This window comes from Balaenoptera physalus (assembly GCF_965194825.1).
Source record: "Balaenoptera physalus genome assembly, chromosome: 19".
Classification (NCBI taxonomy): domain Eukaryota; kingdom Metazoa; phylum Chordata; class Mammalia; order Artiodactyla; family Balaenopteridae; genus Balaenoptera; species Balaenoptera physalus.
Window position 1 is genome coordinate 63,744,501 of NC_138900.1, and position 25,588 is coordinate 63,770,088.

The 25,588-nt window shown below is 47.1% G+C and overlaps 1 protein-coding gene across 9 annotated transcripts in view; it reads left to right on the forward strand.

The window, feature by feature from the left end:
* Positions 1 to 25,588, forward strand: part of ATP2C2 (ATPase secretory pathway Ca2+ transporting 2) — a gene marked incomplete at its 3' end in the record, with an annotated part of 86,239 nt that overhangs the window by 13,588 nt on the left and 47,063 nt on the right. For 8 of the 9 annotated variants that reach the window (XM_082438426.1, XM_082438432.1, XM_082438430.1 and 5 more), the window contains exons 2-3: positions 17,693 to 17,803; positions 18,946 to 19,062. In XM_082438426.1, the coding sequence (XP_082294552.1) occupies positions 17,693 to 17,803; positions 18,946 to 19,062 (228 nt within the window). Of the gene's footprint in view, positions 1 to 17,692; positions 17,804 to 18,945; positions 19,063 to 25,588 lie in introns of those variants that run through there. The other variant, XM_082438433.1, reaches the window with a different exon arrangement.

A 25,588-nucleotide genomic window follows, 5' to 3' on the forward strand; every position in this document is an offset into this window, starting at 1 on the left:
GTCCTAAAATTTATTTTATTGAAGTATAGTTGAGTTACAATGTTGTGTTAATTTCTACTGTACAGCAAAATGATTCAGTTATATATATATATATATGTGTGTGTGTGTATATATATACACACACACACATATATATATATACACACACACATTCTTTTTCATATTCTTTTCCATTATGGCTTATCATAGGATATTTAAAAAAAATTTTAAGTGTGTAATTCAGTGGTTTTTAATATAATCACAGATATATGCAACCATCACCACAGTCAATTTTAGAACATTTTCATCACCTCAGAAAGAAACCCTGTACTCTTTAGCTATCACAACCCACTCCCCATCTTTCCCAGACCTAAGCAACCACTAATTTCTCTATCTCTATGTTTTCCTGTTCTGGACATTTCATCTAAATATCACAGGATATTGAATATAGTTCCCTGTGCTATACAGCAAGGTCCTATTGTCCTAATATTCTTTTAAATGAACTTGCTTGTGTAGGTTCTCAAGGCAGGGTAGGCACTGCCTCTGCTTTCCCGAGGCACCAGGCAGAGCTTCTTGCACACAGGGAGGAAGTTGGGGAATGGACAAGTGAACCAACACAGGGTCGTTTGGTGAGAGAAGACCCTTAGAGGACTTGGGCCAGCGGCACTGGCCACAGCACTGCTCAGCTGTCACCACGGGAAGCAGTGTACGTTAAGAAGCGCTGTGCTCCGTAACCCATGACTGCACCTTCCAGAGGCGGTGCCCTTGGGCTGTCTGTGCCTCTCATTGCCCCTGGCAACCACCTGCCACTGCCGCCCCCTCCAGCCCTGGCCTGACTCCCAGCACCCGCGGGCATCGAGACCTTCCAGGCAGCTCAGCACCGTCCCCCACCTTCCCTCCCTATCTCCCCTCCCACGAACTCTTTTGAGTGCTTTCTTCTGCCAAGCACTGAGCGGCGCGCCTGGCTCTAAGTTGGATAGGACCAGCCACTGCCCGGGGAGGCTCATGGTCCAATGCTGGAGGCAAACAAGTGGGTCAGCAGTGTGCTGGGCACAGGAGGACTGGGAGTCTGGGAGCTCAGAGAGCTGGGTTCCTTCTGGGACTGATGGTGGATGGATGGATGGATGGATGGATGGATGGATGGATGGATGGATGGGTGGATGGTGTGCAGTTTCCTCGGGCTGCCGTAACAAATCACCACAGGCTTGATGGCTTGAAACACACAAATGTATTCTCTTACAGTCCTGGAGGTCAGATGTCTGACACAGGTCTCACTGGGTTAAAATCAAAAGGTCAGCAGGACTGCTTTCCTTCTGGGAGCTCTGGGGGAGAATCTGTTTCCCTGCCTTTTATGCAGCTTCTGCAGGCTGATTACATTCCTTGGCTTGTAGCCCCTTCTTCTGTCTTCAAAGCCAGGAATCACATCCCTCCAGCCTCTGCTTCGGTCCTCACATCTCCTTCTCTGACCCTCCTGCCTCCCATTATAAGGACCCTTGTGATGACATGGGGCCACCGCGATAACCCAGATGGTTTCCCCAACTCAAGATTGTCAACTTAATCTCATCTGCAAAGTCCTTTTCACCAGGTCAGGTCACATATGCACAGATTCCAGGGATTAGGACGTGGCCATCTTTGGGGGGCTCAGCTTTCCCTGTTCCCACCATCCTTTCCCTCTTCTCCACTTGGAAGATCCAGAAAGTCATGTTTTTCTATCTGTTTTCTCCCACTTGCACAGCACAATGCCCACCATGAAGTTTTCTCGTGTTTTTATAGAGCAGAGACTAAAAGTGCTGTCTTGGGAGTTGACCAAGTCATCCATTTCTTCATCTGTAAGATGGGGATAAAAAAATTGCATCCACCCCCAGGGGCTGCCGTGATGTTTAGATGAGCTCGTATATGTCCAATGCTGGGTAAGATGTCTAATATCAACATGTTAGCTATTTATCTGCTGTACCATGAGTGTCGATTGTTGCAGCTACAGTTGTTTTATTGTCATCATGAGCTGTTAGCTGTTGTCTGCCTCTGCTTCACTGGCCATCTCCTTTCCTTGTCCGCCCGACTTCTAGGAGGACTTGGGGCACCTGCTGCCTCAGGACCTCACCCCCATTCCTCCTCCAGGAAGCAGAAGGATGCTTCCTGCTTGGACTTCCACAGCTCTCCTGGGGCCCCTGACACTTGTCACCTGGTGCTTGGTTGGCCATGGGTCACAGCCTTGTCTCTCCTCCAAGATGGCGGCGCCTTAAAAACAGGACCCATGAGGTTGCTCTTTGGAAAGGCTTTTATTTTTATTTATTTATTTATATTATTTTTTTTGGCTGCACAGTACATAGGATCTTAGTTCCCTGACCAAGAATCGAACCCATGCCCCCTGCAGTGGAAGCATGGAGTCTTAACCACTGAACCACCAGGGAAGTCCTGGGGTTGCTCTTTGAATGCATCTCCCAGCCAGGCATCCTCAGCTCAGCTCTGGCTGCCTATCAGAATCACCTGGGGCTCTTAGGAATCCTGGTGGCTGGGACGCCCCCCGCTCCTCAGTTGACCTGGGTATAGGCCACGGCAGGTGTATTCTTACACGATCCTAGTGGTTCCCCAGCTTTGAAGTGCATCAGAATCCCCTGGAGAACGTGTTAAAACACAGATCGCAGGGCCCACCCCCAGGGCTTCTGACCCATTAGATCCAGGATGGGGCCCAAGAAAATGCATTTCTAGGGAGCTCCAGATGATGCTGGGCTGAGGACCATACATTGAGAACCACCAGACTAAGGTAAAACTGGATACCTCACAGATACGCGCCTTGGGAGAGACTGGGCAGGAAGTCTTAGAGAGAAGGAAGCATTTGCCCTGAGTGAGGCTCGTTCGCCCCTCGTTCCAAACATCACCTCCTTAGTGACCCCTGGCCAATTGTTCTTGGGTGGCCGTGACCCTTACATCGTTCCCCTCCCCTTGCATTGATCCCAAGAACTGCATCCACCCATTTTATGGCCTTCTCGATAAGTCAGGGCTGTGTGGTTCACCAGGCCCCTGGCTTGCTCTCTGGCCCCGTCCCTCCCTCCGAAACCCTCCAGGGCCGCGAACTCTCTCCCCAACTCAGGGAGCTCGGAGCTCCCCAGGTGGGCCACTTGCTGGCTCTTCCTGGTGACCTTTCCACCTGAAGGCCCCCTCTGCTCCGGGGGAGCTCACTCCTGTACCTTCTTCAAGGCTGTTTTCTCGCAGTTCCTGAGCGCCCGCACTCTGAACCGGGGCCCCGTGGCTCCTTCGCAGGGCGAGGTGTCCCCGTCACGGTACTGCCACACGGGTCACGGGCGTCTCTTGGCTCGTTCCTTCCTGGTGTTGCCAGATCCCCAGGGGACGTCCAGCTGCACTTGACTTTCAGATAAACAGCGAATCACTTTTTAGTATACGTGCGTTCTATGCAATGTTTGCCAAGTACATATACTGAAAGATGATTCATTGTTTACCTGGAGTTCGGAAGTAACTGGACATCCTGCACTTTTTGTTTTTGCTTATTCTGGCAGCCGTATTAGGAGCCCCCTCCCCTACCGTGTTCTTGGAGCCGCTGGAGGATGAGGATATCCCCCCCCCCGCTCTGTTGTCCCTGTTCATCACCCCCATAGCTTAGGTTCGCTTATGCTTCCCGGGTGCCAGGCCCTGAACTCGGGGCTCCGAGTCGCTGGTTTCCTGCTACCTCACGGCAGCTTATGGAACCCCTGCTATTATAACCCCCACTTTGCAGAGGGGGAAATCGAGGCACGGGGGAGGTTTTGGGCAAATATGTTGCAGAAATAAATGTTTGCATGAACCCTTTAAAGAGGGAAGCGATCATCGGGGTCTAACTCGGTTTGAGGTGAAGCGAGTTTCCAGAGCTGGCTGGGACGCAGAGAAGCCGGACTCTGCTCCGAGGAGACGGTTCACCCGCAGGTGCCGCGTGGTCGCTTGCTCTGCCGTGAGCTCACAGCTCCTCTTCCAGCGATGCTGTTTGCGTCTGCGGTTCCCTCAGAAGCCTCCGCCGGGTAGCTTCGGCACTGGGCCGTCTTGCTTGCTGAAAATGCCCTAAGAAGTCCATACGTTCCAGACTATTTCCTCGGGTCTCGGGAAGACCCCATTCACCATCACCAGTGTGGGTCTGTCCTCTGGGAGCAAATGATCTTTCGCGGGGTCACAGAGGAGGCACAGAAGGTCACATATTATATGATTCTATTCATATGCAATATGCAGAATCGGTAAATCTGTGGAGACAGACGGCAGATGGGAGGTTGCCAGGAGCTGGGGGTGGGGGGGGGGTGTGTGTGTGACTGATGATGGTACAAGGTCTCCTTTTGGGGTGACGGAAGTGTCTTACCACTAGGTAGATGGGGTGATTGCACAACACTGAGAATGTTCTGAATGTCCCTGAATTGTTCACTCTAAGACGGGCCATTTTATGTTATGTGAATTTCACCTTAGTGAAAAAGAACTTTGTAAAAAAAAAAAAAAAAAAGAGAGACACAAAGGAGAAGGGAGGGGTGGTGCCCCCCACATCAGGCTGGACAGGAAGGGAGAATCAGGGGTGCCCCAGAGGGTGCCTGACCTGAGTCAGGATGGGCCACTCTTTACAGAAGGAAAACGCCGCGTTCAAACCCGGCAGAATCCACGAAGCACGTGTCCTTAAGGGGTAGAGGGGGCCGCACAAGAACACCCACGTGCCGCTGGGGACAGGGACCACATTCCAGTCCCATCTGAGGGCTCTGCTTTCTGAGAATGGCAGCCCTGCAGTAAGGCGGGCTGAGCCCCTGCGGACGCCCTGTCCTAGCAGCCTGGGAGCACAGGACGGACCTGGGACCCCGGCTGAAGTGGGCTGGGAAGTGGATGGGCGTTAACAAAGCAGAGACAGCGAGTGTAGACGGCTTCTTCCCAAGCTCGATCGTGGGGAAGGAGAGGAGTGAGAGTGTGGTCTCCAGCGTGAAGCCCAGAACGGAGGTTAGGGGTACAGGGGAAAACCACACGGAAATGCGGCGGAGGGATTGGAGGAGACCCTCAGGGGTGGGGCGGAGGTCTGAGACCTGATGCAGTTGGGGCCCAGGAGCGAGTTGGGGACACAGGTCAAGGTTTTGGAGGGAGTTCCCGTCTAAGTGGCTTTTTATTTTTTTATTTTTTAAAGAAGGAATATTTTCTTTTTTAAATTTAATTTACTTACTTATTTTTGGCTGCGTTTTGTCTTCATTGCTGCACGCGGGCTTTCTCTAGTTGGGGCGAGCGGGGGCTACTCTTCGTTGCGGTGCGCGGGCTTCTCATTGAGGTGGCTTCTCTTGTTGCGGAGCACGGGCTCTAGGCGTGTGGGCTTCAGTAGTTGTGGCTCGCGGGCTCTAGAGCGCAGGCTCAGTAGTTGTGGCGCACGGGCTTAGTTGCTCCGCGGCATGTGGGATCTTCCTGGACCAGGGCTCAAACGCATGTCCCCTGCATTGGCAGGCAGATTCTTAACCACTGCGCCACCAGGGAAGTCCCCAAGTGGCTTTTTAAAATTTCTTTTTTGAAAAATAAAATTTATTGAGGTGAAATTCACATAACATAAAACTCCCCGCATTAAAGTGACCAATTCAATGGCACCGAGTGCATCCCTAATGTCATGTGACCCCTGCTTCTAGTGGAACCCCCAGTGGAGGGCTCCAAACATTTTGGCCACCCCTAAAAGAAACGTCACACCCATAGCAGCTGCTCTCCAGTCATGCCCTTGCCTCCGGTACCTGGCAACCATGCATCTACTTTCTGTCTCTGTGGATTTACCTATTCTGGACATTCCCTCAAAACAGAATCAGGTGATACGTGGCTTTTGTGTTTGGCTTCCTTCACTCAACACAGAGTTTTCGAGGTTCATCCGTGTTGGAGAATGTCGTCGTTTCCTAGGGCTCCTGAGACAAAGCACCCAAAATTATGGTGGCTTCAAACAACAGAAATTTATTCTCTCACGGTTCTGGAGGCCAGACGTCCAAGATGACGGTGTTGGCAGGGCCTGGCTCTCTGTAACGGCTGCAGTGGGGAGCCTGTCCCATGCCTTTCTCTTCACTTCCGGCACTGCTGGTGATCCCTGATGTCCTGGGCTTGCAGGGGCATCGCTCCTCGCTGTGTCTGCACATCGTCCTCCCGCCATGTGGGTCTGTCTCTGTGTCCAGAGCACTCCTTCTTATGAGAACATCAGGCATATTCGATTAGGGCCCACCCTAGTGACCTCATTCTCACTTGGTTACCCCTTTAAAGACCCTATTTCTAAATGAGGTCGCATTCTGAGGTTCTGGGGGTTATGACTTGAAGGTAGCTTCTTTTTCATTCCAGATTTATTTTTTTTAAGATTTGTTTATTATTTATTTATTTATTTTATTATTTTTGGCTGTGTTGGTCTTAGTTGCGGCCTGCGGGATCTTCGTAGAGCCACGTGGGATCTTGCGTTGTGGTGCGCGGGCTCTGCGTTGTGGTGTGTGGGCTTCTCTGTAGTTGTGCCATGCGGGTTTTCTCTCTCTAGTTGTGGTGCACAGGCTCCAGGGTGCATGGGCTCTGTAGTTGTGGCGCGTGGGCTCCAGAGCGCGTGGGCTCTATAGTTTGCGGCAAGCAGGCTCTCTGGTTGAGGCGCGCGAGCTCAGTAGTTGTGGCACACGGGCTTAGTTGCCCCGAGGCATGTGGGATCTTATTTCCCTGACCAATGTGGGATCTTAGATCCTGGACCAGGGATCGAACCCGTGTCCCCTGCATTGTAAGGCCGATTCTTTACCACTGGACCACCAGGGAAGTCCCTCCTTCCAGATTTATTGAGATATAATTGACATACAGCACTAAGTTTAAGGTGTACAACAGAATGATTTGACTTACATGCGTCAAGAAATGATTATCACAGTAAGTTTAGCAAACATCCATCTCATATTTTTTCCTTGTGATGAGAACTCTTAGGACTTACCCTGTTAACACTTTTGTATATAACGTACAGCACTGTTATTTATATTTATCACGTTGTACGTTATATGCCTAGTACTTATTTATCTTATAACTAGAAATTTGAACCTTTTGACTACCTTCATCCAATTCACCCTCCCCACCTCTGGTAACCATAAATCTGATCTCTTTTTCTATGAGATCAAATTTTGTTTTTTGAAGTTTAATTGACCTACGACACTATGTTAGTTCCTGGTGTACAGCATAGTGATTCAGTATTTCTATGTATTTCAAAATGATCACCAGGATGTCTAGTAACAATCTGTCACCATGCGAAGATATTACTTAATAATTGCATGTGTCCCTCACACTGTCGATTTCATACCTGTGACACGTTTATTTTGCAACTGGAAGTTTGTACCTCTTAATCTCCCTCACCTATTTCTCTCCTCCCACCACCCCTCTTCCCTCTGACAACCACTTGTTTGTTTTCAGCATCTATAACTCTGTTTCTGTTTTTGTTATGTTTGTTCATTTGTTTTTTAGAGTCCGCATATAAGTGATATCCTACAGTATGTGTCTTTCTCTGTCTGACTTATTTCACTGAGCATGATACCCTCTAGGTCCATCCATGCTGTTGCAAATGGCAAGGTTTCATTCTTTTTTATGGTTGAGTAATATTCCATTTGTGTGTGCGCGTGTGTGCGTATACATACATACATATATATACACACACACACATATACACCGCATCTTCTTCATTCATCTATTAATGGGCACTTAGGCTGCTTCCATATCAAGGTATCTTTTTTGAAGGGACACAGTTCAACCCAGAGCATAGCATGCATCAGCACTTCATTCCTTTTTGAGGCTGAATAATTTTCCATTGTGTGGAGAGAGCACATCTTGTTCATCCATCATCCGTTGACGGGCCTTTGAGCTGCTGTGAATTGTGCTACTGTGAACGTCCACGAACATGTAGTTATTTGAGTCCCTATTTTCTGTTCTCTTGTTCACATACCTGGGAGTATGTCAATGGCTTTCACTCAGAGAACACAGTTGGAGGCCAGGTGCCCTCCCACTTTGGGCTCAGACTCTGTCCCCACAGTCATGGTCACAGTACACAGCTGGAATGTGGACCCTCCCCCTCCAGGCTGCCTTCCTGGCCCCTCCCCTTACACACCCAAGCCTCTTTCAGCTACTTGCCTGGTTCCCAGGGACACGCGCTCGGACAAACTGGGAGTTCCTGAGAAATGGTGGGAACTCCTGCTAATCTTGACCCACAAAGGCAGAGGGAGTGGATTCCTTTGATCCTTTTTTTTTTTTTTTCTTGTTGTGGATTTTGTGTGTGTGGTAAAATGTACATAACATTTACCATCTTAACTGTTTTAAGTGCATGATTCAGTGGCATTAAGTACATTCACATGGTCCTCCAATCATCACCACCGTCCGTCTCCAGAACTTTTTCAACTTCTCCCACTGAAACTCTGTCCCCATTAAACACTAGCTTCCGGGACTTCCCTGGCAGTCCAGTGGTTAGGACTTGGCGCTTTCACCGCCGTGGCCCAGATTCAATCCCTGGTCAGGGAACTGAGATCCCGCAAGCTGAGCGACGTGGCCAAAAACAAAACCAAACAAACAAACAAAAAACCCACTAATTCCTCCGTCTCTCCTTCCCCAGCTGCTGGAAACCACCATTCTACCTCCTGTCTCTCTGAATTTCTCTCTTCTGGGTACCACACGTAAGTGGTATGATTACCGTATTTGTCCTTTTGTAACTGGCGTATTTCACTTAGCATAATGTCCTCAAGCTTCATCCATGATGTGGCAGGTGTCAGAATTCCCTTCCTTTTTAAGGTTGAATAATACTCCATTGTGTGGCTAGACCACACTTTGCTTCCCCATTTATCTCTTGATGGATCTTCTTTTTTTTTTTTTCTGAAACATTTATATTAACATATTTCCATACAAATAACCCAAAGAAAGTTTAGTATTAGTTTTTTTGTTTTTTTTTTAATTTTTGAATTTTATTCCATTTATTTTTTTATACAGCATGTTCTTATTAGTCATCCATTTTATTCACATCAGTGTATACATGTCAATCCCAGTCGCCCAATTCATCCCACCACCACCCCCACCCCCCTGCTGCTTTCCCCCCTTGGTGTCCATACCTTTGTTCTCTACATCTGGGTCTCAATTTCTGCCCTGCAAACCGGTTCATCTGTACCATTTTTCTAGATTCCACATACATGCATTAATATACGATATTTGTTTTTCTCTTTCTGACTTACTTCACTCTGTATGACAGTCTCTAGATCCATCTGCGTCTCAACAAATGACCCAATTTCGTTCCTTTTTATGGCTGAGTAATATTCCATTGCATATATGTACCACATCTTCTTTATCCATTCGTCTGTCGATGGGCATTTAGGGTGCTTCCATGACCTGGCTATTGTAAATAGTGCTGCAATGAACATTGGGGTGCATGCGTCTTTTTGAATTATGGTTTTCTCAGGGTATATGCCCAGTAGTCGGATTGCTGGATCATATGGTGATTCTATTTTTAGTTTTTTAAGGAACCTCCATACTGTTCTCCATAGTGGCTGTATCAATTTACATTCCCACCAACAGTGCAAGAGGGTTCCCTTTTCTTCACACCCTCTCCAGCATTTGTTGTTTGTAGGTTTTCTGATGATGCCCATTCTAACTGGCGTGAGGTGATACCTCATTGTAGTTTTGATTTGCATTTCTCTAATAATTAGTGATGTTGAGCAACTTTTCATGTGCCTCTTGGCCATCTGTATGTCTTCTTTGGAGAAATGTCTATTTAGGTCTTCTGCCCATTTTTGGATTGGGGTGTTGGTTTCTTTAATATTGAGCTGCATGAGCTGTTTATATATTTTGGAGGTTAATCCTTTGTCCATTGATTCGTCTGCAAATATTTTCTCCCATTCTGAGGGTTGTCTTTTCGTCTTGTTTATGGTTTTCTTTGCTGTGCAAAAGCTTTGAAGTTTCATTAGGTCCCATTTGTTTATTTTTGTTTTTATTTCCATTTCTCTAGGAGGTGGATCAAAAAAGATCTTGCTGTGATTTATGTCAAAGAGTGTTCTTCCTATGTTTTCCTCTAAGAGTTTTATAGTGTCCAGTCTTACATTTAGGTCTTGAATCCATTTTGAGTTTATTTTTGTGTATGGTGTTAGGGAGTGTTCTAATTTCATTCTTTTACATGTAGCTGTCCAGTTTTCCCAGCACCACTTATTGAAGAGACTGTCTTTTCTCCATTGTATACCCTTGCCTCCTTTGTCATAGATTAGTTGACCATAGGTGCGTGGGTTTATCTCTGGGCTTTCTATCTTGTTCCATTGATCTATGTTTCTGTTTTTGTGCCAGTACCATATTGTCTTGATTACTGTAGCTTTGTAGTAGAGTCTGAAGTCAGGGAGTCTGATTCCTCCAGCTCCGTTTTTTTTCCTCAAGACTGCTTTGGCTATTCGGGGTCTTTTGTGTCTCCATACAAATTTTAAGATTTTTTGTTCTAGTTCTGTAAAAAAATGCCATTCGTAATTTGATAGGGATTGCATTGAATCTGTAGATTGCTTTGGGTAGTATAGTCATTTTCACAATATTGATTCTCCCAATCCAAGAACATGGTATATCTCTCCATCTGTTGGTATCATCTTTAATTTCTTTCATTAGTGTCTTATACTTTTCTGCATACAGGGCTTTTGTCTCCCTAGTAGGTTTATTCCTAGGTATTTTATTCTTTTTGTTGCAGTGGTAAATGGGAGTGTTTCCTTAGTTTCTCTTTCAGATTTTTCATCATTAGTGTATAGGAATGCTAGAGATTTCTGTGCATTAATTTTGTATCCTGCAACTTTACCAAATTCATTGATTAACTCTAGCAGTTTTCTGGTGGCATCTTTAGGATTCTCTATGTATAGTATCATGTCATCTGCAAACAGTGACAGTTTTACTTCTTGTTTTCCAATTTGTATTCCTTTTATTTCTTTTTCTTCTCTGATTGCTGTGACTAGGACTTCCAAAACTATGTTGAATAATAGTGGTGAGAGTGGACATCCTTGTCTTGTTCCTGATCTTAGAGGAAATGCTTTCAGTTTTTCACCATTGAGAATGATGTTTGCTGTGGGTTTGTCGTATATGGCCTTTATTATGTTGAGGTAGGGTCCCTCTGTGCCCACTTTCTGGAGAGTTTTTAATCATAAATGGGTGTTGAATTTTCTCGGAAGCTTTTTCTGCATCTATTGAGATGATCATATGGTTTTTCTTCTTCAGTTTGTTAATATGGTGTATCACATTGATTGATTTGCATATATTGAAGAATCCTTGCATTCCTGGAATAAACCCCACTTGATCATGGTATATGATCCTTTTAATGTGTTGTTGGATTCTGTTTGCTAGTATTTTGTTGAGAATTTTTGTATCTATATTCATCAGTGATATTGATCTGTAATTTTCTTCTTTTGTAGTATCTTTGTCTGGTTTTGGTATCAGGGTGATGGTGGCCTCATAGAATGAGTTTGGGAGTGTTCCTTCCTCTGCAATTTTTTGGAAGAGTTTGAGAAGGATGGGTGTTAGCTCTTCTCTAAATGTTTGATAGAATTCACCTGTGAAGCCATCTGGTCCTGGACTTTTGTTTGTTGGAAGATTTTTAATCACAGTTTCAATTTCATTATTTGTGATTTGTCTGTTCATATTTTCTATTTCTTCCTGGTTCAGTCTTGGAAGGTTGTACCTTTCTAAGAAATTTGTCCATTTCTTCCAGGTTGTCCATTTTATTGGCATACAGTTGCTTGTAGTAGTCTCTTAGGATGCTTTGTATTTCTGCGGTGTCTGTTGTAACTTCTCCCTTTTCGTTTCTAATTTTATTGATTTGAGTCCTCTCCCTCTTTTTCTTGATGAGTCTGGCTAATGGTTTATCAATTTTGTTTATCTTCTCAAAGAACCAGCTTTTAGTTTCATTGATCTGTGGTATTGTTTTCTTTGTTTCTATTTCATTTACTTCTGCTCTGATCTTATGATTTCTTTCCTTCTGCTAACTTTGGGTTTTGTTTGTTCTTCTTTCTCTAGTTCCTTTAGGTGTAAGATTAGATTGTTTATTTGAGATTTTTCTTGTTTCTTGAGGTAGGCTTGTATAGCTATAAACTTCCCTCTTAGAACTGCTTTTGCTGCATCCCATAGGTTTTGGGTCGTCGTGTTTTCATTGTCATTTGTCTCTAGGTATTTTTTAATTTCCTCTTTGATTTCTTCAGTGATCTCTTGGTTATTTAGTAATGTATTGTTTAGCCTCCATGTGTTTGTGATTTTTACTTTTTTTTCCCTGTGATTCATTTCTAATCTCACAGCGTTGTGGTCAGAAAAGATGCTTGATATGATTTTAGTTTTCTTAAATTTACTGACGCTTGATTTGTGACCCAAGATGTGACCTATCCTGGAGAATGTTCCATGCGCAATTGAGAAGAAAGTGTAATCTGCTGTTTTTGGATGGGATGTCCTATAAATATCAATTAAATCTATCGGGTCTATTGTGTCATTTAAAGCTTCTGTTTCCATATTTATTTTCATTTTGGATGATCTGTCCAGTGGTGTAAGTGAGGTGTTAAAGACCCCACTATTATTGTGTTACTGTCAATTTCCTCTTTTATAGCTGTTAGCAGTTGCCTTATATATTGAGGTGCTCCTATGTTGGGTGCATATATATTTATAATCGTTATATTTTCTTCTTGGATTGATTCCTTGATCATTATGTAGTGTCCTTTTTTGTCTCTTGTAACATTCTTTATTTTAAAGTCTATTTTATCTGATATGAGTATTGCTACTCCAGCTTTCTTTTGATTTCCATTTGCATGGAACATCTTTTTCCATCCCCTCACTTTCAGTCTGTATGTGTTCCTAGGTCTGAAGTGGGTCTCTTGTAGGCAGCATATAGATGGGTCTTGTTTTTGTATCCATTCAGCAAGCCTGTGTCTTTTGGTTGGAGCATTTAATCCATTCACGTTTAAGGTAATTATTGATATGTATGTTCCTATGACCATTTTCTTAATTGTTTTGGGTTTGTTTTTGTAGGTCCTTTTCTTCTCTTGTGTTTCCCACTTAGAGAAGTTCCTTTAGCATTTGTTGTAGAGCTGGTTTGCTGGTGCTGAATTCTCTTAGCTTTTGCTTGTCTGTAAAGCTTTTGATTTCTCCATCGAATCTGAATGAGATCCTTGCCGGGTAGACTAATCTTGGTTGTAGGTTCTTCCCTTTCATCACTTTAAGTATATCATGCCGCTCCCTTCTGGCTTGTAGAGTTTCTGCTGAGAAATCAGCTGTTAACCTTATGGGAGTTCCCTTGTATGTTATTTGTCGTTTTTCCCTTGCTGCTTTCAGTAATTTTTCTGTGTCTTTAATTTTTGCCAATTTGATTACCGTGTGTCTCGGCGTGTTTCTCCTTGGGTTTATCCTGTATGGGACTCGCTGCGCTTCCTGGACTTGGGTGGCTATTTCCCTTCCCATGTTAGGGAAGTTTTCGACTATAATGTCTTCAAATATTTTCTCTGGTCCTTTCTCTCTCCCTTCTCCTTCTGGGACCCCTATAATGCGAATGTTGTTGCATTTAATGTTGTCCCAGAGGTCTCTTAGACTGTCTTCATTTCTTTTCATTCTTTTTTCTTTATTCTGTTCTGCAGCAGTGAATTCCACCATTCTGTCTTCCAGGTCACTTATCCATTCTTCTGCCTCAGTTATTCTGCTATTGATTCCTTCTAGTGTAGTTTTCATTTCAGTTATTGTATTGTTCATCTCTGTTTGTTTGTTCTTTAATTCTTCTAGGTCTTTGTTAAACATTTCTTGCGTCTTCTCGATCTTTGCCTCCATTCTTATTCCGAGGTCCTGGATCATCTTCACTATCATTATTCTGAATTCTTTTTCTGGAAGGTTGCCTATCTCCACTTCATTTAGTTGTTTTTCTGGGGTTTTATCTTGTTCCTTCATCTGGTACATAGCCCTCTGCCTTTTCATCTTGCCTGTCTTTCTGTGAATGTGGTTTTTGTTCCACAGGCTGCAGGATTGTAGTTCTTCTTGCTTCTGCTGTCTGCCCTCTGGTGAATGCGGCTATCTAAGAGGCTTGTGTAAGTTTCCTGATCTCTTTTTTTAAAAGAATTGAAATATAGAGAAATTATTTGAGCCTAGCATCAAATGCAAATCAAAGGAGATTTTTAAAAAATAGAATTCACAATCTTCCTGCCTGTACTTTCAGTGTTGATTAAAAACACACAGATTTGGGACTTCCCTGGTGGCGCAGTGGTTGAGAATCCACCTGCCAATGCGGGGGACATGGATTCAAGCCCTGGTCCGGGAAGATCCCACATGCCGCGGAGCAACTAAGCCCGTGCACCACAACTACTGAGCCTGCGCTCTAGAGCCCGTGAGCCACAACTACTGAGCCCACGTGCCACAACTACTGAGCCCCTGCACACCACAACTACTGAGCCCCCACACACCACAACTACTGAAACCCATGCTCTGCAACAAGGGAAGCCACCTCAATGAGAAGCCCACGCGCCACAACGAAGAGTAGCCCCCGCTCTCTGCAACTAGACAAAGCCCGCACACAGCAAGGAAGACCCAACCCAGCCAAAAATAAAATAAAGCACACAGATTCAAAAAAATGAATAAAAATTTAAAAATAAAATAAAACCACACAGATTTAAGTATTTATGTATCTTCTAGAGCCACTTGTAGAAGCCTCAGCCTCTGAGAGAACATCAGGGAATATCATCCCCAACAAGACAGAGTCACAGAGAGAAGCTACTCCAGTGCTGGGGTCACCACACCTCCTAAATCCCTCTGGTTCTTTAGGCTGCTGGTCGTTTGTGAAATGTTTACTGAATGCACCTGCCACGTGCAAGGCACAATTACGGAGTTGGGTTTTCTTAAATATTCAAAACTACCTGGGACAGATTATCATCCCTGGTTACAGGGCTGGTCAGTGACAGAGGAGGATTTGAACCCAGGTCTGTGTGACTCCAACCTCCGTGCCCCTTCTGCCGCTCTATGCGTCTTCCTGCTCTTGAGTTGCCTGAACGTGGCTGAGCCACCCAAGTGATGTCACCATCATTGCCGTTCCAACCAAGTGTCGGAGGCCTGGTCCCGGAGACAGGTACCAGGCCAGCATTTACTCGGAGTTCATGGTGAGTCTGGACTCTGTCAAGCCCTGTATAGGCACGCACATGCTTGATTCCAAAAAAGCAGGACGAGGTAGCTAGCCATCATCACCCCCATTTTGCAGATGAGGAAATTATGATCAGAGAGGTCAACACTTGCCCGAGGTGACATGCTGGCAAATGGAGCTGGACTGTCTCCTGGGCACTGCTGACAATGAGGGTAAACTGGGGCTTGTGGCCGAGAGTGTGTATCCAGTCGTCCACACCGTGGCGCTAAGTGCACATGCACTTGGATTGGTGTCCTGGGCTCTGACTGACTAATGCTCGCGGAGCAGCCCCTGGGTACCAGGCACTGGTCCCGCCTTCTGGAGGGGCTGCGTCATGAGCAGATGGAGGCATTTGAGTGATAATCACTTGCTGGTCATTATGCAAGTGAAAGTTGTGTAAGTGCCGTCAAGGAGACATCCAGGGTGCCGAGAGGGTAGAGCAGGGTAACTCATCTGGCCTGGGAAGACATCAGGACAGGGCCACCACCTATTTTTTTCTTTAAAACATTTTTTTAATTTAATATTTATTTATAATTTATTGTTTATTAAATATTACTTATTATTTTAAAATGTTTATTTATTTATTTGGCTGCGCTGGGTCTTAGTTGCGGCACACAGGATCTTCGTTGCTGTGTGCGAGATCTTCCTTGCCGTGTGCAGGATCTTTTAGTTGCAGTATGCGTGCTCTTAGTTGCAGCACGCGGGATCTAGTTCCCTGACCAGGGATCGAACCCGGGCCCCCTGCATTGGGAGCGCAGAGTCTTAACCACTGGACCGCCAGGGAAGTCCCCCGTCATCTATTTCTAAAGCAGGCCTTCTCTCCCTCAGCTGTAGGGACACTTCTGTTCCAGGTCATTCCTGGTAGGATGCTTGGCAGCACATGTAGCGTCTACCCACTAGATGCCAGTAGCACCCCTGACCCCCATCATGACAGCCAAACATGTCTCCAGACCCTGGCCAAGTCCCCCAGGAGGCAAAACTGCCCTTGGTTGAGAACCCTGGATTTAAAGTTTGGTTTGGCAGTCGGGAAAATGTGCCATCTTCTGCAGGGGCACCAGAGCAGTCCACTCCTGGGGGACACAGGACTCCTCCAGTGGGCAGTGGATTTTTAGCTAGTATGCTGCTGCCCCACCCAAGACCAGGAGAGCATGGAGGGTGGATGTGAGGTAGGGTCTGCTGCAGCCATATTGGAGACAGTCAGGTACTGTCCTGTAACTGGAGTCTATCCAAATGTTTCCAGCATGGTGTGTGTGTGTGTGTGAGAGAGAGAGAGACAGACAGACAGACAGAAGGAGACAGACAGAGAGCAGAAGGTAGAGGAGGAGCTAGATTTATAGCTTCAGGGTTGCTTGAGACGCTGCATAAAAAGTGAATTGGGTGTGGTCAGGCCAGACAGAAATGGTCAGCTGGAGAACAGCCAGCCAGGCAGGTCCGGTAACCCAGGACTGTGTTCATCTGCAGTGTGAGCATGGATTGAGCACTTGATTTGGTACGACCGAACCAGGTCTTGAGAGCAGAAAAAAACATCCTGTGTCGGCTGTGATGTGCATTTCTCCGGGAAGTGGATCTTGCACAGTGAAGAAAGTAAGCTTGACTTAAGAAGAGTCTGTCGAATGATCTGTGTAATAATCATTGGTTGCTTCCTGGTCACTGGCACAGTGAGAAGCACCTCCCAGGAAGTGGGTGTGGTTAGCAGTGCATTTCTAAGCAAACAAGGCATTTGGGAGATGGGGGCGGGGGGTGGGGGATGGCAAGAAGTAAAAGAGGAATTTACCGTCTCTGTTCCAGCTGAAGGAAGAGGTTAGCCAATGCCTCTCCCCTTCCTCCTTCCCAGTGCCAGACTACCTGGTGGAAAAGGAAAAGATGATTATCATGTTCTAGGTGTCAGAATACTAGGAATAATTTTGCAAAAATACTCAGCGTTTTCCTAATTATGAGGTCTCCTCTGTGTTACCCTGTCCTCCCACACCCTTCAGGTGTTTCATGTGGCTTCTTCCCAGACCTGCTAGACACCCAGACCTTGGCCGGGTTCCCCCCTCTTCTTAGGTTATTGCAGACATCTCCTAGAACATTCTGTGATATTGCCAGTCACCATCAGGGGGCACTCTCTGTAGTATGGGGCAAACTTAACTGAGAATTCCAGACGTTCAAGGTCCAGGATTCTAAGCCTGTGAATTGTTGCCTTGTTCTGTCAGCCTTGTGAGTTCCGGTGCTTGCATCTGTAATAGCCAACAACTGGAAACAATCCGTCAGCAGTAGAACAGATAAATAAATTGTGCTGTAGTCATTTGGTGGAATATTATGCAGCCATGAAAATTAGCGAACCATCACTACACACATCATGCATGAATCTCACTAATAACCTTGAGTCAAAAGCATATATATTGCATGTTACCGTTTACACAAAGTTCAACCCCCAGCAAAACAAATCTCCTGGGGGCTGGTAATGTCTGTTTCTTGTTTTGGAGGCTGGTTATTTGGGTCAGTTTGTGAAAATTCGAGCTGTACAGTTAAGATCTGCACACTTTATCTTTGTATATTATACTTTAAAAAGACATATCAGTACAAAACCAATGTGCCTAATAGCAATCCTGCTTTTTTTCACAGATTGATGGACAAAATGAGTTGAAAGCCATCGAGAAAGAGAAGACGGTGGTCGCTCTGCCACCCAAGGAAGCAAGCAAATGCCACAGAGAGGATCTGGCCGAAGCATTTTATGTAAGAATTGAATTTGTATCTGTGGTAGGGTTTTTAGATTAAGAAGAAAGCAATACAAAGTCCTGAAAGTGGCTTTAGAGTTCTGTGCTATAGTACATTTTTATCATCACTGTTAGAAAATACTATCGCTGTTGAACCGTTCTGATTTCCCACCAGGAATGGCATCCACATTAATGGCAGTGGCCATTCCTAGCAGCCAGGATCCTCCCAGCTCTCTGTGCACCTGTTGATGGGAGACAGAGGATGTCTCAGGGGGACCCACACGGTTCCACAGCAGCACAGCCAGAGTTGAGTCCAGGTGTTTTGACATCAAAGCTCAAACCCTTCACCATCTGCTGTGCACACCCTTCATCTTTTCTAATCCATGGTGTTTCCAGTGACTGAAAACAAATCTCATCAGTTTCTCCAGCGAATTTGAATTCCTGGCCAGTACAAGACAAAACCCAAACCGAAAAACCACTTCCATTCCATGAGCCTCCCCTCTGAGGCTGAAGGACTTTGCTTGCTTTATGTTTTTAATTATCTTTACTTAGATAACTGAGCAAACATGGTGTGTGTGTGTGGGGGGGGGGTGTGTCCTCACCACATTTTGCTTATCCATTCATGCATCGGTGGACACTGAGTTGCTTCCACCTCTGGCTATTGTATGTTATGCTGCTATGAACATGGGTGGACAAATATCTCTTTGAGATGGGCTTCCAGTTCTCTTGGTATATACACCCAGAAGTGGAACTGCTGGATTATATGGTGGTTCTGTTTTTAATTTTTTGAGGTACTTCCATAACGTTTCCTATGGCCGCTGCACCATTTTACATTCCCAGGCCCGCCCATTTTTCTAAAGATGAAGCGTAAGTGTACCTGCATCTCCAGGTGTCCATACTACAATTGCACTCCTTGAGATGTAGGCCCAAGGCTGTCTTTTCTGCAGTATCTGGAGGGCAGAGTGCGGTCTAACTGAAAGAGAATTGGACTGTGGGTTTCCTCCTCTCTCTGCCCCTCTTTGCTCGGTGTCTTTGAACTGGTGCCCTCTCCTCTGTGGACAGCCCGTTTTCCTTGATCATCATGGAAGCGGCTGGCTTCCGGAGCGGGAATCTTGTGACTTGGGCTCCTTAATCCTTACTTGCCCGTCCTTCTCCCTCCAGGTGGATTTACAGAACGGGCTGTCAGAGTTCTCGGTGACACAGCGCAGGCTGGTCCATGGCTGGAATGAGTTTGTTGCTGATAACACAGAACCCGTGTGGAAGAAATATCTCGATCAGGTAGGACTGTAGGTGTCGTTCCGTGAATGAACTAGTGTAAGCCTGGGGGGTAGGGGTGGGGGACAGCCATTCACTGTTTAAGTATGGATTGAGGGCGTCCGTGGGTAAGTCCCAGGGTGTGGAGCAGCTGTACTACAGAGTTAAACAAGGCTCTCCGCATTGAGGCTGCTCTTAGCCGGCAGGGGGGCTCACTAACTACCCCAGCAGCCATGGCCGTGAACAGTAGTTGTTTCATTCATGGAGGGTGTACCATGTGCCAGGCACATGCTAACTGAGTAAGTAAGTAAGCATCGACTTACTTAATCTCCCTCCTAATCCCCACTTCGAGATGAGGAGGGTAAAGTACAGAGAAGTGGAAATATTTCCCAAGGCTGTGTAGGGTTGCCAGATTTAGCCAATAAAGTTACAGGATGCCCTGTTACATTTGAATTTCACATACATGAAAAAACTGTTCTTTTTTTATCTCTGTCCCAAATGTTGCATGGGACCTACTTATACTTAAAAAAAAAGTTCCTTGTTTATCTGAAATTCACATTTAACTGGGTGACCTGTAGTTTATCTGGCAACCAGGGCCCAGAGTCACGCAGTAGTTAGTGGCAGTGCTGGGAAGTGAAGCCAGGCATCTGGCTCCAGAGCCCCGGCCCTCTTAGCCTCTGCCGTTGGTGCTGAATGCATGGTGCATGAGTCAAATGCCTGGAAGCCATTGGGAAGGGGGGAAAAAATGGAAATAGACACGGCTGCAAGTTCCCGTCTAGAAATCAACCCCCCCACCCCCCAGTACCAGCTCTGAAAGCTCCAGTTAACAGGCAGAACTTCCCATGAAGCCATGGGAACCTGAAGCCATGCAGATTGCCTCAGTTTCCCCTCTGGCCTTTTGCACCCTCTCCCAGCCCTGACACCTCCCTCTTAGCCTAACTCAGGGCTGCCCGGCTTCAGCTGCCTTCCCCTGGCTCACATTTAGGGCTTTCTTGATTGGTCAGTTCAGGGACCAATCACGGCCCTCCTTGCAGCATCTTCACCCTCCATTCTCCTCCAGTCCCCACCCTGCTCATTGGTCGGTTCTCAGTGCCCTAGGGAGGTCATTCATTGACGCATTTTGGCACCAAAATAGGCTTCTAGGTATGCAGGTGACTCTGGCCAACCCAGAAACTTCCTGGAATCCCAGTGTTGGGAAGAGGCAGCAGAGGCTCCTGGAAGGTGAAGTTCAGGGAAGGGGGCAGACACACAGGCTGTGAGGGGGGACCTTCTCCCTTCTGGAGTGGGGCCTCTTGGTCAGTTCTGCCCTGCCTGCCTCTTCCACTAGGACCTGCTCACCTGGCCTCTACCTCACACCAAGGGCTCTCCTCCAGCCTCCAGCCAGGACCTTTCCAGGAATGAAATCTCTTCAGTTTCTAAGAGCAGGAAACGTGCTTATTCTTCTTAACCTCATCAGTTCAGGAATCCATCTCAGGGAATCCTCGCGGGATTGGAAGGCAGCTCCCGATGGCCGTGTTTTCCCGCCCTTGATGGGCACACAGGAAGCCCGTGTGCTCTCACTTATTCATTCTTTATGTTCATTGAGCATCTGCTACATGCCAGGTGCTGTGATTCTCCCGTCTGTCACCTGCAGTGACAGGGAGCTCACCACTTCACGAGGCAGCCCTGCTTCTCTGTCTCAGGAGACTCACCATTAGGAATTCTACCTTAGCATGACCCAGATCCCTGCCCTGGAGTCATGAAGCAAAGGCAGATTAGAGTCAGCCGGGTTCAGATCCCACTTCAGCCTTGTGACTGTCGATCCTCCTTGAGCCTCAATTGTCCCCATCTAGAAAGTAGGATTAATAAGTACCTCCTGTTCTGAGTTTTTCAAAAGAAGAAGCTTAGCCCGTATTAAGTGCTTAATAAAGCTTGCCCCAAGTCCCAGTGTCTGCCAGTTAGCCCTGGTTTGATTTGAGCGTAGCTGTTAAGAGCACAGGTTTTGGAGTTGCCTGATCTAATTAAATCCTTGGCAATTCAGTTTCTTTCAGAGCCTCAGGTTGGTCATTTATCAAGCAGGACTATTTAACAGTACCTGTGTCATGGGGTTGGGCGGAGCCAACGAAATGATGCAGGTAAAGCGCTGAGCACAGGGCATGGCATGGAGGAGGTGCTCAGGAAATGCTGGTTGTTTCGGTTGTTACTGTTTATTGTAATCAACGTCTCCGGTGTTCCACCATTTCACCGCACAGTAAGGTTTCAACAGACCGCTTTCTGCCTGTCCCCCTTTACTTGTGGGCTTAGAAGGGGCCCCATGAGCCAGAAGAGTCTGATTATCTGTGGCCAGGGCAGCACTAGTGGCACGTGGTGGGATCTTACCATTGGATCTGACACTTGTGTGCTGTGTCTCACGGTGACTCACTTGTTTTGGGTGGGAGGGGGCAGGTGCCTGGGGATGGTCTCCAGGAGGGGAGGGAGGGAGGGAGGCTGGTGGTATCAGGGTCGGCCTGGAGGGTTGCTCAGGTCCAGCCTCAGGGGGAGGGGGTGAGATGATGGACTTGGAATTGGAGTTCAGGGTGAGGCCAGCACCTGGTCCCAGCTCTCAGAGCGTCCCGGCCAGGACTGTGGACCCCTGAGCTAGCCCTGAGCCCATGGCTGGAGGGGTCCCTTGTGCAGAAACAGGCCCCCTGCTCTCTGAGTCTCCACTGGGTACAGCCTGCAGGGAGGGTGGGAGCTGCCAGACAGGGCAGGGATCCAGGCGGCATCACAGAAGTGACCTGGCCAGGAGGCCACGCAGCTGGGGCAGGACAGACCCAGTGCTGATCCCCACTCGGCTGGGTGACCGGAAGCAGGAGTTCCAACCCCACCAAGCCTCCGATTCCCCCAGCTAACAATGCGCGTTGGCTGTTCATTCATTCATTCTAGATAAACGCCTTTTGTGCTCCTGGCCTGCTCGAGGCACTGTGCATAGAGCAGTGGCCCAAGTTTCTGGTTTCGGGGAAACAGACACTCCGTGAGTGAAACAGCACCCAGTGGGCGTGGCCTGAGGAGAGGAGTCAAGACAGGAGTGAGGAGGTGCCTGCGGGGATCTGGGTGGTCAGCAGAGGCGTCTGACTGGTGCCTGGAGGGGGCAGTGTCTGAGCAGAGACCCAGTGAAGTGAGGCGAGGCGCCGTGGGAGGGTCTGGATGAATGATGCTGCAGGGGGGGACGTGCAAAGGCCCTGCGGAGAGGCCTGGTGCATGTGGGGTAACCCGGCCTTGGAAGGTGGCCTGGAGAATGCAGGCGCCTGACGGGTGTTCAGGGCGTGTTTGTGCCCCCTCCCCCCTCACTTCTGTCCAACCGGGTGGGAAGTCTGTGATGGGCTCGGGGCTGAAATGAGATCTTAGTCTTAACTCCACTGAACTGAGGGGTTCTCCTTCCCTGTGCAAGGTTGAATAGCGTCCCCTCAAAATTCACATCCACCTGGAACCTCAGACTATGGCCTTATTTGGAAATAAGGTCTTTGCAGATGTGATTAGTGAGGATGAGGTCGTACTGGGTTAGGGTGGGCCCGTATCCAGTGACTGGTGTCCTTAGAAGAGACTCAGACACACGCAGAGGGGAGAAGGCGCTACGACAGCAGAGGTGGAGAGATGTGTCTACAAGCCAAGCAGTGCTGGCAATACCAGGATCTGGAAGAGTCAGGAAACGGTCCTCCCCTAGGAGGCCCTCGGGCCTCCAGAGAGAGCACGGCCCTGCCGACACCTTGCTTCTGGACTTCCGGCCTCCAGCACTGTGAGAGAATAAGTCTCTTGATTTAAGCCCCCCAAGTTGTCATTTATCACCGCATCCCCAGGACACTAATATACTCTTAACTGGCCTGCCCTTTTATCTGGCCCTTCATCCTCCCTGGACTTCCGCAGAAAGGGCGTGTCCCTCTCCGGGGTGGTGGTGTTTGGCCATGGCTGTGAGCTCTGCTGGGCAGCTCTGAGCCCAGCCCAAGGACTCTCGGCAGCCACTTCCCTCCGCAAACTGCCCCCAATCCCCTTCCCCCCATCTCAGTGCTTCCAGGAGCTCTCAGGACCAAAACTGGAACTCCTCTGACCAAAACCTTTTATTAGGGAATATTTCAAAAATATCCATTAGGAGGGAGAATAAGATAATAAACCCCATATATCCACCATCTAGCTTTACTAATTATCAACCCATTTTGCCCCATTTTTTATCCCCCTTTTTTCGCTGCAGCATTTTAAAGCAAATTCTAGATACTGAATCATTTTACCATCTATACTTTGGTGTGTATGTCTGCCCTGGAGGACATTGTTCTTCCTCTCTCTCTCTCTTTTATTTTTTATTTATTTATTTATTTATTCATTTATTTTTTTAATATATATATATTGTTTTATAAATTTACTTATTTATTTTTGGCTGTGTTGGGTCTTCGTTTCTGTGCGAGGGCTTTCTCTAGTTGCGGTAAGCGAGGGCCACTCTTCATCACGGTGCGCGGGCCTTTCACTATCGCGGCCTCTCTTGTTGCGGAGCACAGGCTCCAGACGCGCAGGCTCAGTAGTTGTGGCTCACGGGCCTAGTTGCTCCGCGGCACGTGGGATCCTCCCAGACCCGGGCTCGAACCCGTATCCCCTGCATCGGCAGGCGGACTCTCAACCACTGCGCCACCAGGGAAGCCTTTATTTATTTATCTTTGGCCGCCCTGCGCAGCACGCAGGATCTTAGCTCCCCGACCAGGGATCGAACCCATGCCCCCTGCAGTGGAAGCTCGGAGCCCCAACCACTGGACCGCCAGGGAAGACTGTCTTTTTGTTTGTTTGTTTGTTTTTAACCATAACAACAATACTATTATTATCCCACTAAGACCATGAGCACTTCGTTCACATCGTCCAGTGCCTGGTCCAGAGCTGGTTTTCCCCACATGCCTCAAAGGCACCCCTTCACAGTTGACTTGTTAGACTCGGGGATCTAAACAAAGCCCACCCTTTGCTTTTCGATGGCGTGCCCTTTAAATCTAATCCCTTTTCCTAATCTGTGAACTCGTGCCCATGGAATGGCTTATGAGATCCGTAAAATGGATGGATAGTTTATTTACATGCTGAAGACATCACCCTTGGGAAGAAGCCTGTAGCTAACTGAATAAGGTCCATCTCAGAAACTTTGATGCGGGTTTCAGGTTTTTGTGGGAAGCTCTTTCGTGGGTCTCCCGGGGTTGACTCCTACCACTGTGTCTCAGACCGGAGCACCGGGGCTCCCAGGCAAGCTGGCTTTGAGGTGTGGTTCTCTCTGAACGTGTGATGACCCCCCCTACCCCAGCCCAGCCCAGCCCTGGCGAGGACCGATGGGAGAGCTTCCCTGAGGGCCAGCTATTGGATCAAGAGCCCTGATAAGAGGGACCGTTTTCTGGAGCTCAGGCAGCCACGATTCCTGCCTTTGACTAGTGTTTATCCAGTGCCTTTTGTAATCAGTCTTGGTCCTTCTGGCTCCCATGTACTGAGCACCTACTGTGTGCCACCCACTGGGCAGGTCACTCTACCCTCCTTATGCCCTTTAGTCCTCCCATCAGCCGAGAGAGAGAGAGAGGCTGGAGAAGTCAGAGGCTTGCTCGAGGTCTGTCAGTGAGGTCATGGTGGAGACAGAGCTGGAATTCTATCAGATTCCTGAGCTCTTGCCTGACTCCCCATGTGCTCAGATCCCCTTCTGGGTCCTGGAAGGATTGGGGACCCCAGGATGGGTATGGCCTGTGTGCTTAGGAAGGTTACATTCTAGCAGAGAATAGAGACAAATAATTTGATACAGTCGCAGAAAAATTGTAGCTAAGAAGGTGAAATACATTCGAGTTGCTCAGTCTTGAGGATTCACAATAGATGCGGTGGCTAACACCATAACACCAGGTGGCCCGTGAGCTGACCGCAAAGTGCCCTGTCCCTCATTCAGAGGAGTTAAAGCACAGCAGTTCTGGGGTGAGAGGCATTAAATCCCTTCATGTACCACACTGGCATGATGCTGATGTGCTTCTTTCCGTCAGCAGTAGGAATCACACATCTGATCACATTTCCCTTTTTGCCTTTGCTGCTGGGAAGCTCAGAGCCAAAGGTACAGCCCCAATTTAAACCACCATGATTTGCTTATTGATATTTTGACTCCCACCCTGATCCTGATCTTTGGTGTACTCTCTCTGATCCTGTTTTTATATGTTTGTGTTTATGCTTCCTTTCACTTGTCTGTAACAATTGAAATGTATGTGTGAAATGAGACAGATACAGTAGTCCCCCCTTACCTGTGGGGGATACGTGCCAAGACCCCAAAGGATGCCTGAAACAGTTGATAGTACCAAACCCTATATATACTATGTTTTTTCCTGTACATACATATCTATGATACAGTTTAATTAATAAATTAGGCACAGTAAGAGATTAACAGCAGTAATAATAAAATAGAACCATTATAACAATATACTGTAATCAAAGCCTTGTGAATTAATCTCTCTCTCTCTCTCAAAATATCTCATCATACTGTACTTACCTTTCTTTTTCTTGTGATGATGTGAGACGGTACAATGCCTACGTGAAGAGCTGAAGT